Source organism: Gambusia affinis, linkage group LG13 (assembly GCF_019740435.1).
Source record: "Gambusia affinis linkage group LG13, SWU_Gaff_1.0, whole genome shotgun sequence".
In the NCBI taxonomy this organism is placed as follows: domain Eukaryota; kingdom Metazoa; phylum Chordata; class Actinopteri; order Cyprinodontiformes; family Poeciliidae; genus Gambusia; species Gambusia affinis.
Window position 1 is genome coordinate 3888096 of NC_057880.1, and position 12764 is coordinate 3900859.

Here is a 12764-nt window from a genome sequence, read left to right on the forward strand (position 1 = left end):
TATTTTCAAGCTCCATTTAATGTCCTAGCAAAAGGATTATGTGACTGTACTAAGGAGTGAGTAAAATAGAAAGTGCTTTTTTTTCCCCCCACTGCTGTTTCAACATAATAAAATCAAATCAAAGCAGTTTTCTTTAGCTAGACGGAGCAGGATTCGGTAGAAATAGCAGATTATTCAGCAAAGGTACTCTGTTGGGAGTATTTGGTGGTATGGTGTAGATCAAAGGCACATCACAGCTTTTGTATCTCACGGGGATTGTTGCACACGCACAGAAAACACACAGTCACATGCACAAGCCTTTAAAGTACATTTCCCGATCTGGCCGTCTACAGTCGAGTGAATGGAAAGCAGTCATGGAGAAGTTCTAAGAGGCGACAAATGTCGATCCAGAGTGTGGTTAAGCCTTTTAATTTGGAGCCTGTAAAAGGGATATAACATGAGTTAAAAATGTCCATCTCAAACCTTATTGAAGTGGATATGATCCAAGACAAATCAAAGGTAGCGTGGGGTCTCCAGAGGTTTTTCTGAGAGTCACTTTCCTGTGTGTTTTCTTCTTTTAAATAATATGCTTTAAGAATGACCAATATATCCTTGATTCCAACTATCACCGCTCTAACAGTCCCCAAAAACACCCCCCCCAAATAAAGAAAAAAAAAGGACTTAACATTCAGTAAACATTCTTCTCTAAAGGTAGTTTCCCTTATATAATCTGTCATTTTTCCTCTGCCATTATGTATACATAAACAAGTTTAATAACATACCAATCAGTGGTTATTTCACAATTGGAAAAAAAAGCACAAAATGTTTACAGTCTTGTACAGGTGAATAAAAGTTTTTCTTGACTCTTTAATAAGGGCATAGCATAGTTCAGAGTTTGTCTCATCGGCCTCTGGTACTTGAGCTCCCTCCACTACTATTCTGCAATTAGATCTTTACATACAAATATTGACAAAGTGATGGCTCGCCCTCTCAAAGCCATTCAGTCTTTAAAGAGTAATCATCAGAAAGAAGAAGGTGAGGGGGCCGAAGATGCTGGAAAATCTGGGGCCAGTGGGGTCCGAGTGGCCTGGTGGGTGGGGGTGAGTGGGTGGGCTCATAGCTGGCCCTCGCTGCAGTGGCTGTCCTGACTGCCGGTGGGTTTCTCTGCGTCCTGACTGGACAGGTCTTTGAGGAGGAGCGCGGCGCTCTTCTCAGAGAACTCGTCGCAGTCGGGCTCCAGGCCGTCGGGACAGGACAGCTTCAGCAGCTCCTCCCTCAGCTGGGCCGTGTGCCTCTGCAGGGACACACACACACACCGCACACACACATTTATTAGGCGGGGCTGTTGCTTACCCAAACATGGCCATAGCACCCAGCTGTCAGGTGGCCAGGTTTAGGGTGAGGACTGGGCTGGACCTCATCAGGCCTGAGAACTGCAGCAGGAAGGCTGGGACAGTCAGAGTAGCTAGATACCGAAATGACTTCCAGTTTAAATAAGCTGTTAATCAATGTTTCATTGAGTTGTCCTTAAGTTTTTCTCTCCTAAGACATAAAACCAATTCCTTTCTGCAGGATCTTTGTTGCGGCCTTCTAGGTTCCAAAACCAAAATCTTCAACAAAGGAGGTTTGATTCTTGCACGCACTTCCGACTTACCGTAATTGTTTTGAATATATATGCTTTATTCCTTGTGAAAATATAGACAAAATAGTTATCAAAAATCTCCTACAACTTAGTTATCCTTAGTTGTAACAAAAGTTAACTTAATCTGACGTTTCAAGTTCAAAAAGTGGTTAAAAAAAATCACCTTACAAAAACCTCCTGTCAACACACCAGAGATTTTCCAAACAATAGAAGTGTTCTTAATCACTTCAATTAATGGGAGGGTCAAAGAGTTACCAAATGACCTAAACAATTCCAAATATAAAAATTAATTGTAGCTTTTGGTTTTAACCAACGTAAGTATATTCTATATTTTGCCCAAAGAAGAAAACTAAATTTGGAGAAATTATAATTCACTAAATTTAACATAAATGGCAACAACAATCATCATCAGACAGTTAATGTTCCATCCTCCTCTTAAGGCTGTTACCCCCGTTGACATTAGGCCTTTTTCTGCAAATAGGTTTTCCCTCCACTGAACTTTCTATTAATATGAACTCTGCGAACAACCAACTTCTTTAGCAGTAGACTGTTTCATGCTAACCGGAACAGCCTGCTGGACATCTGCTAATCAGTCCTCTTCTTCCTGACTGTGCAGTCCTAAATGTTTTGCAGACTTATCATGTGATGAATCTACATAATGTAGGAGCATCAAAATTATCAACAGAACTCCACTAAATTTGATCTTTCTAATTTAAGGAGATGTGGCGTTACACTGATGAGTGATAATGTTCACTGTCCAGCAACACCAGGTCCCAGGATTATCAGTTACCTAGGCAACACCTCTGGCTCAGACCTGATAAAGATACCACAAGAATATTGTCCGTCATTTAAACTGCATCTGCTCCTCCTGATGGAATAAATGTAAAGCTTATTCACTAAGCAATCACTTCCTGATTGGTAGTGATTGCTTCACTTCCAATCATCATGGCCTGGGATAGAAATGTTGATGAGAATATAATTCATGATACCGTTTTGAATTTAACTGAACAAGGTCTGTAATGATTCACTGACTGATTTGAGTCCCTCGTTTATTAAAATTCATCGAGGAATTATGGTTGGTTTACTATTTAGCACCATGTCCTCTGGCTGGATAATTATTTATGTTGCACAACGCTCTCGCTTCTGCCAGTGAGTTGCTGACGAATACCAACTGCTGTTAGCACAATATAGAGAGATCAAACACGCTGTTTTACTCCGACATGTTCGGGTTTTCAGCGTTTTTGGGGGGGGGGGAGATGGGCTGAGATAAACTGAGCTCCTGACGCTGGTGTGAATACTAAAACTATAAACGGCTGTGCAACTTGAGAGTTCATCTGTTAAACTGACTAAAGATGAAAACAGAAACTAAATACTGGAGAATTTTTTTCTTCAAATGTGTTATTCTTATTATCAAATTGGAAATCATTTCAAATTTGTTTGCAATTTTTGTTCAGGTTGACTTAAAAAAAAAATTAGCTATATTTGGTACAAGTTAATTTTCTAAGCAATAGGGATGCTCAAATATGAAAATTTGGGCCGATATTGATATCCCATATTCATATTATTGTTATGCCAGAATTTACCAATATTCTATTTTATCTGATTACTCGATTAATTGATTACTAAAATAATTGTTTATAACAGCCCTAAACTGAACCTATATAGGCACCTTCACAACTCTATTTCCTTCAAAACATGAAGCTAATTCTGTTCTCATGTTAAACAGCCAGAATCAGTACCGCAGAACAGTACCGATCTTTGTGTGTGTGTGTGTGTGTATGTGTTTTCTGATTGAGTGAGATTACCTTGAGAGCAGCTGCATGGTGGGACATGGTGCGGCCGACCCGCTTGTCGTTGCTGTACTGCTGGATGTCGGCGATCCACTCCTCACACTGAGACATGATCTCGGTTCTCTTCAGGTAGAAATGTTTGTGGATCACCTGCACGCACACCGTTCACCACATCAGTCACTCCCACATCACTTGATACAGGAGGCATTGACACATCCAGACTGAACGGTCCGCTTCAAAGAGAGAAGCTTTCTTAAACACTTTTATCTCCATTCTTTCAAAGAATGTCGTGAATGTAAGTGACAGACACACGTTTTTATACAGGTTCGATTTCCTTCACATGGTGCTAGAAATGTTGCTAATAAAATATAGAAAACGGAGGTTCACACATTCATTCAGTTGGATTTGTTGGCAGAAAAAGGAAGCTAGACAAGCATCTTTAAAGATTTTCTTCATGGTGATGTCAGCTAACAAACAGAAACTCCTGTTAGAGGTGAACCAATCAGGTTCCTCCCGGCTGATCCCAATCCTCTGGTTCCCTCTAGTAGAGGGATGTCCAAATGTTTTGCCAAAACTGGAGACTCAAAAGTAGTCGCAGGCCAAGTAATAATAATTTAATAAAAACAACCTAAAATCAAGCAAATAAAGCAGCTGATATTTATTCCAGACCCAAAACTCAAAAGGGATTTTTACAATTGCTTATTAGGGCCATTTTAAATAAAAAGGAAAAGGAGTCCATTTTTGTGATTAATCTCAGAAACTTTCTGGAAAACTTGGACATTTTCTAAAGGAAAGATTTGGGCAATTTTGGAATTTCTAAAATTTTGGAGAAAATTTCTGACAATGTAAAAATTAGATTTTTTCTGAGATTACTCAAATTTTTTATGCAGAAATGTAAAACTTTTTGGTTTGTTTGCTGCATTAAAAGAAACACGTCTAGTTTTCAGAGTGAATACGTTTATTTTCAATAATAAGAACATGATTTGGGCCACTTTGCTTCAAAACGCTTGCTAATTATATTTAGAAAGTTCCAAGTTTAAGAAAGAATAAAAGTTGATTTGGGTTCAGCAAAGACGACTTTTCAGTCAAAGTCTTCGGATAAATTTGGTTCTACCTTTTGTTAAAACTTAGTTATAAAATCATGAATGCTTTGTGTTGTACTTTACTATTTTGTGTGTAAGAAAATTATGTTGGTATCAATTTTAACTCTGATTATAAATGAAAAGTCTCTATGAGAAGCTCAAGGCATAATTTTTAATATTTTTGAATTGCTGTTGGGCACAAGTATTGCAGTTGGCGCGCCCTTAGTGTTTACGGAAGAAGGAGCTGCTTGTCCGTTTTGTTCACCAGGAATCACAGCTGCAGTCATCATGTCTGAGGACTGCAGCTGTGAATGAGGCTCAACGCCTTTTCACTTGTTTAAGTGTCCAGGCTGATCACTAAGTCAGTACGACACTCACGGCGTTTGATGGAGGACACCAATCAGCTCTGCTCAAGTCTCCAGTTTTACTGCCCCTCGTCCCCCCCCATGCACCCCGTCCATGTCCTAGCAACAGTCGTCATGCTGTGCCATCAGCATGCAGCGAGTGTTCTGACAATGGGTCTGTAGCTGCTGCTCTGTTGTTGGAATGGGGGGCGTGGGGGTGGTGTAGGCGGTCTGCTACGCCGTTCACCAGGAGAAGAGAAGCAAAGCGGAGCTTTAGGAAACATTCTCTATCTGTCCTGTTCAGATTCCTCCGCTATCAATCCTCCTCTTTTTGACTGTCGGCTCCGCCCACCACCCAGGATGCCTCTGTTCCACAGAGAGGGGCGTGGCAGCCGTCCCCGTTTCAAGGTCACACGTGTTGTAAACACTTCCTCTGCTTGTCACTAAGCTGGAGACAGATGGAGAACTTTAAAAACAACACTTCTACCCAGCTAATGTCTGGATATGGTTCATTTTGCAGATGTTTAATCATCTTTAATGATTTATAAGAAAATGCGGCATTTTTATCAAACTATAGACGCTACACAGGACCAATTTAACTCAGACAGACCACCAGGTCCTGCTATTTGCTGACTTCAGGAGTAATTGAACTATTTGGAACACGACAGGCAAAAACAAAAGTAAATCAAGAAATCTAAAAAAACCCAAAAAAACAAAAAAACCCTGTCTATATTCAGAATAACTACATTCACGTTACTGCTGCTAACGTAACAACTTTGTTGATATATTTAGAAAATCTTCAGACTCATCTCTCTAGAGCCGTTTCTGGAGACGTTTTTAAATGTGAAAAAGTAAAGACACCCAATTAACTGTGTTCTTTGGTTAATTTAGTCGTTTGGATATCCACACTCTAAACATTTCATATTTGAGAGCACTCCCTCACGTGCAGTCCATATTGTTTCGTTTGGTGTTTTTCATTAATACTGGAACATACTAGATTTTTTGTGACTTTCTAAAAACGTAACCGTCAAAAAATTGGTATTGTCTACAGTTGGAAACAGCAGGTCATGCTTTTTAAAGATCGGTGATCAGCCAGAAAAAAGGCAATAAATAAATAAATTCAGTCCTTTTAACATTTAACTGGTTCTGTGAAAATAATCCAACAAGAATCAATTGATTCTAGGGGGGAAAAAAGCCTCAATTTTATCAGAAGAGAGACTCTGAAGATAATTCTGTATCACTGCCACTCCTAACACTGACACATTTATGTGCCATAACTCTAAGTGCTTAAGATGGCGTCTCATGAGGAGTGACAGGACAGGCCAGGACCAGTGAAGGACTTGATGGACGCATCAGCAGCGCTGCAGAAAGGACTCCTGCATTAGCCGACCCTCATTCTTAAGGACAGCAGACAGAAGTCAAAACGTTGTGTGTTCAGTAAGCCATGCACGCTGCTGACAGAGCAGGCTAACTCCTGGTCATTTAATATTCTTTATGATTTAAAGCAATAAGGACTAAAGATGTTATGACTGCTAGGCACTCAGTACTGATGTCTAGATAAGATTGACCTATTAGTGACTAGCAGTCATTATTCAACTGTTGTAGGAAAGCATTGCGATTTGTTATAGAGATGGATAAAAGAGCGGTAGACTCACAGTCACGATGTAGGATAAAATGTGAAATAATGTTCCTACCAGAGCATTTTACAATCCAGAAAACGACAACGAATGTTTACAGATTTTTCAAGGTCACCAGTCAAAGGTGTGAAACAACTGTCCACAGTCCTACATAGAACATTTAAAGTGTGTCTGATGCAGTTATGCTAAAATTAGCAAAGTGCTAAAAGGTCAGTTAGATGAGTGGAAAGCTTCGATATGCGGAGTTTATATTTGGGATAAATATTCACTTGGACACTAAAAGTAATCAATGTCAAACTGTTACTAAGGAAAGTTAAGAGATTAAGTTTTCTAAATAATGTCTCAACTTTCCCCTAGATCCCTAAATTACTTTACGAAAGTAAAAGCAGGAAAACAAAATCAACCTTAAAATTCTTCCGCTACCTGACACAGAACACCTGGAGACGTAGTCGCAGAGCTCTGATGACCAAAAGCTGTAAGGATGAGACTGGGACTGAGGAACTGGCATCATGTAGTGATATCATGTGAAGCAGTAGAAAAGCCACAAGATGTTGGCCAATGTCTGTCTAGTCCAGGGATGGGCAATCCTGGTCCTGGAGGGCCAGTGTCCTGCAACTCTTGGATGTCTTCCTGGTCCAACACACTTGAATCCAACAGTTGAATCACCTCCTCAGTGCAGTCAGGTTCTCCAGAGTCCTGCTAATGACCTCATTATTTGACTCAAGTGTGTTGAAGTAGAGATGCATCTAAAAGTTGCAGGAGACCAGCCCTCCAGGACCAGGAGTGCCCATCCCTGGTCTAGTCTGTTACTCAGAACAACCTGCTACAGACCATAAGAAATCTTGGATAATGCGCGACAACATTCCTTCAACATATATGTTTGAACACCAGAACAGGATTCAGCTGTCCTTTAAAATGAACAGAAGAGAACTGTTTAGCCTCAGACCCAAATGGCTACTCAAAGAGGTTACCGTGTTTGTGAAAGTACAAGGCTTACCTCCTTGAAGCACGGCGACGGGTTGCGGATCTGCTCCAGCATGGCCCACTTGACCGTGGCCTGCCGGATGTTGCCGTCATATTCTCGAGAGCTCTGGGTGCCACTGGGGGTCCCGCGGGAACGCTCATACCCCGGCTCGTTAAAGTAGGGCTCAGCCACTAGGATGAGGGACTGCACAGACACTAGCACCTGCGGCAGATTTCGAAACAAAGGAGGCGGGGTTATCTGAAATCCCACGATACGTGTTGCTCAGACTAAAAGGAAAATTTCCCAACAACTTCTTGCCACAAAGAGGCAACTGACTTGGCTTCCAGAGGAACATTTTAATAACATAACCTTTATTCCGGATAGAAGTGAATTAGTCTAGCGTCTTTAAACTGTGGCACTCATAAAATGATCTTGGCACAGTTGGACCAGCGTAGAACAGTCTGACAAAGGCAGGGAACAATTTGGCCACATTTTAGCAACGCATTCTTTGAACCTTTTTCATTAACAGCCAATAAATGACTTGGCCTGTCCCACAGAGACTAAAGATGTCCTTCGTCATCACTCTGTTGGTTTAGAGCCAAAAATGTTGGCGGTGAACTAGATGGCCAGTCTGCTGGCCTTAGATGACAGCAATAGATTTCAGCCCCCATGCATCCATCTTGAAGCAAATATGGATGATTACCATCCCCGCCCACTGCCCCTTGTCTCCAGTTCACCACCCTCCTGATTTCCATTATTGATCTATAGGTTGCTAACTGGAATAATAATCAAAGGAGACATCTCTATGTACTCTCCATCTCTACAAAGGGGGGTGGATTGTAAAGAAGAAAGAAAGACATCCATTTTCAAATGCTCCAGCTCCCCTGGACAACAATCAATACTTGTACTGGAGAAGGAATGTGATTATGTGCAGAACGGGGCCAAATAACAGTGTGGCTGTGTGTCAAACTGGTCCAGAGTGGCTAACTAGTGTCCAGGAGTTACTTACAGCTATAAACGAGCTGCTGTACCATTCATAATTCATCTTCATTTAATAAAGAAACGCGCAGACTGTTGTGGCTTAGGCGTTTTCCAGACTTGAATGTCAAAATTTTTACAACAATGTTATTAACAGTCTGAGCGTTTCACAACAAACCACTTACGTAGTTCACTTTTTTATGTCTGTTCCATAAATCATAAAAACAACAACACTGAAGCTGCTTTTCTATTTACCAGTGTAATAAAGGGCTATTTCACAGCTTTTCAATTTTGAGCCGACTTTCTTGTGAAGTGCCTTGAGGTGACATGTTGTGAATTGGAGCTACATAAAAAAACTAAACTAAACTAAAAAGATGATGAGCAACAGTCTAGATGTTTTCCCCCTTAGTCCAGTTAAGTCATTTAGAGCCCAGGCATCCTAAAAGACTGAAATAATTCACTTTGTGTAATGAATATAGATTTCTGAGTTGAGAGAATATTTAAAGTTGAACTTTTCCACAATGTTGTAATTTTTGATGGACCTGTGTCAGTCTGTGTATATTTTGTTAAAATAACCCCACAGTCAACAATTAAATGACAGCTGTTAAAATTAAAAGTATATTAATTAACAACTCTAATGTCTGGGCATTGATAAACTCCAGCTTCTGACAACCAACTTTGTGACTGAATTACAGGACAGATATTTATGTTACCTGTAGGGCTGTACCTCGATTCACTCGAGGCCTCAAAGCTTTGTTAAATTATGTTTTATTATTTAGCGCACCGTGTTCCGGCCGGGTCGTTATTTGTGTTGTGCAGCGCTCTCACTTCTGCCTATGATTTGCTGACGAAAGCTAAGTGTTAGCAGCATGATGTCCAATTTTCAAGTTCAGTCTGGGAGGATTTTATTGATTGATGACAATGTCCGGGTTTCTATCATTTTTCGGGGAACCAATAAGCATCCTAAAAAATGACTGGGGCGATGCCTGGAATACAGCAGCCTTTCTCCTCCTGGAGGTGCTGCCTGGTGGTGGCGAAGAACGCTGCAGATGTATTTATACAGGTGAGCAGATAGACAGAACACAGCATGTGGCTGTGCTTTAGATGCGTTGCTTTACCGTCGAATCGGAAAATTAATTTCATATCATCCCGGTCTCAACAAACGGATGGTGGAGCGCATCGTGACGGTACATAGCTGGTAGATGAGTCTCTATGTGTGATGAACGAAGGTGTCAAATCCCATTGCTAACATGGACAGAAAAACTATAAATGTTTGGGCAAGGTGAGAGTTCATCTATTAAACTGACTGAAGATGAATACATAAACAAAAAGCTGGAGTATAGACATTGTTTTAATTGAGAGCCTGCCTCTTTATTATTAAATTGAATAGAATTTCAGATTTTTGTACAACTTTTCTTCAGGTTCACTTAAAAAGTGAGCTATCATTGTTACAAGTTAATTCTCTAAACTATAGAAAAGTTATTATTAGGGAAACTCAAATGAGAAAAATTGGACTGATGGTGATATCTGATAGTAACACTGCTGTTATGCTAGATTTACCAATGTTTTATCTTTTTTTATTAAATCCGATTATTCAATCAAACGTAAGAATAATCAATAGATTACTCAATTACTAAAATATTCGCTTACAGTAGTCCTGGTTACCTGTAAAAAGCTTGAGGTCTGGGGGTTCCACTTCTCCTCTGGTCTCCCATGCCATGTGTTGAGGATACTTAAACACACCTGGACAGAAAGCATTCAGGGATCAGTCTCAGCAAAAAGCACTAAAAACTGCCGTGGAAGTGGAAGTCAGTGGACTGAGGAATAAGCTTGGGTTCAGGACACTCTGAGCAGACAGGTTTGCTCTCTTCATTAGAATAATTTGGCATGCTGCTTCTACTCAGATTCTTACAACACTACATCAAACAATACAATGGAGGAATAAAACAAGGTCTGGTCACATAAACACACTGTGGCTGAATGGCTGGTCCCTGGTGGTTACACCACTCTTTGGAACGGAAGTTGTTACTGAGGGAATACAACGCAGTTATCTTCTGTCAATAAAAGCGATGAGTTTAAAAAGAAAGTCATTGGAAGTCAGATGTAAGGAGCCAATGAAAGAAAAACCTTCTGGTGAAGAAACTTGTTCTCCCCTTTGATCAATCCATCTCTAAGTGAACCTAGCTAAACCTGCTGTCTGGTTTAGCTAGCTGTTCAGCTATTCTGCTGGTTCAGACTAAACCTTCATTGTCAAAGTTTATGGTTAAAATTACAATTTGTTGGACAATTATTTATCCCTGTGCATCAACATGATTAGAATCAACTCATGCAGAACTTCAGCGTTTGTCCGGAAAAAACTCTGAAAGATTCCTTCTTATAATTCCTCAAATCAGTCAGACTTGGTGACGTCTTTAGAAATGCAACACATCTTCATTCTGCAATGTAATCATCTTCATAACAAGAAATAAAAATACCCCATAGATTCAGTTAAACACAAATAAAAAGGAGAATGAATGAACATAAAGTCAGGTTTCAGGAAGTTTTAGAATTCAGTAGATTTTTGGAAATTAACTTTTTCTTTATATACTAGAAGAAAAACAAAAGGCGGACGTACTTTTCCATCATTGTAGAGGTTTGGATTGAAGCGCACGCTGTGTCCACCGGTGGTCTCCAGGTTGACCAGGGGAGGGGAGTTGGGATAGTCCTGGGGAAAATACACGTCGAACTCAAAGCAGCCATTGGCATATGGGGTGTCGCCTGGCCCAGTGATGAGAACCTGGAAACACGGGACACAGAGAGCCGACGCAAACATGACATTATTTACACAATCCACCTGCAAAACACAGACGCTTCTATAAAGCTGTGAAGTAAAATGTTTTTCATTAAAATCTGCTAATAAACTTTTTTTTTTTTTTATTACTTGTACTTTAATTCCTGTCACATTCACCAGCCTTCGCTCCCTCTCTCCGCATCAAAGTTTACAGGGGAGATGGAAGGGAAATAAACTCCTCACTGCCAGACAGCTGCTCCTCCCACACACCCAGCTGTACTGGTCAGCTGTATTGGCCAATCCAGCTGACCAATACAGTCAGTTCAATTGGTCAGACAGAAGACTCCTCCCACAGACACAGCTGACTCCTCCCACAGACACAGCTGACTCCTCCCACACACACAGCTGACTCCTCCCACACACACAGCTGACTCCTCCCACCTCCACTCTGGATGGTGGAAATCTTCAACCGTTCAGAGTGAGTTTCTTACTGAGAATTCTGCTGCCAACACACAGTCAAACAGAGACATCTGGATATTTAGAGAAGAAAAACTGATCACAGAATGGGCTGAGGAACGTTCATTCAAACATCAGTGAAGCTGCTCCATGGTAAACACATACATGACAACCGCACAGGCAGTTCAATGAAGAATTCATGCTTCCACATTACCTTCATGATGTCGAGCCTCTCCTCATCACAGCGGACAAAGACACTGGACGAGGACGACAGAGGGAGGGATGTGGACAGAGTGACGGCCTCCTGGGCAAGACGCCGCGATCTGGCTGCACTGTTGGTATCGCTGGCGTTTTTAACCTGAGACATGTAGTGGTAGTTGACCTTAAACATCAGCTTCCCTTCCTCGTCTTCTGAAACCATTTCAAAGGTGTCTGTGTGGGGTTGAGGGTGGGAGACAGAGGTTAGAAGGTTCTGCATCACCTAGGCTTTAATTTCATTACATTTCTGAACATTTTATTTTTGGAAAAATAGGGATTTTTTTAAAATTATTTCTTCCACCAATGTTCTCTTTGAGTTTTCATAGTTCAGAGCGATGTCAGCACGCTCAGGGCAGCCATATTGTTCAACAAGAGTTTTTTACAGCTTCTACTTAATTGGATTTTGCATTCGGGTCAAACTTATGACAGAGTATTATGATTTTTTAATTTTTTAATTATAAAAATAAAGTCATAATATTATAAGACTATAGCCGTAACACAACAATAAAGTCGTATGACAAAGTCGAAATAATGCAAGAAAAACGTTAGAATATTACCAGAATAAGGTATATTAGGAGAAAGAAAGAGGAATTATATGATAATTTCATCACAAAAAATTTATATCAGGACAACTTTGGTATTGGATTTAGAGATAAAGAGATTTAACACATTAGAATCAAATTATAGTCAATAGTCAATGAAGCGATTGAGGAACATCTGAGTATTTAGAAGAAAACCACCTGGACTCCGGTGGACACGTCAGATCTTGATAACTCTATCCTAGCTTTGTTCCATCACAAAATCTACAACTTTCTAATTTGAAGATGTTCTTCTGGTAATATAGCATCTTTATCCCGGGATTGC

General features: G+C 40.4%; 1 protein-coding gene across 3 annotated transcripts in view; it reads right to left on the minus strand.

The window, feature by feature from the left end:
• The window catches only part of birc6 (baculoviral IAP repeat containing 6), a 68867-nt gene continuing 56103 nt past the window's right edge, over positions 1 to 12764 (minus strand). For all 3 annotated transcript variants that reach the window (XM_044136147.1, XM_044136149.1, XM_044136146.1), the window contains exons 68-73: positions 11857 to 12074; positions 11031 to 11192; positions 10082 to 10159; positions 7472 to 7660; positions 3427 to 3561; positions 1 to 1273 (exon numbers count right to left, since the gene is read on the minus strand). In XM_044136147.1, coding sequence (XP_043992082.1) covers positions 1094 to 1273; positions 3427 to 3561; positions 7472 to 7660; positions 10082 to 10159; positions 11031 to 11192; positions 11857 to 12074 — 962 coding nt within the window. In that variant the 3' untranslated portion in view covers positions 1 to 1093. The remainder of the gene's footprint in view (positions 1274 to 3426; positions 3562 to 7471; positions 7661 to 10081; positions 10160 to 11030; positions 11193 to 11856; positions 12075 to 12764) is intronic.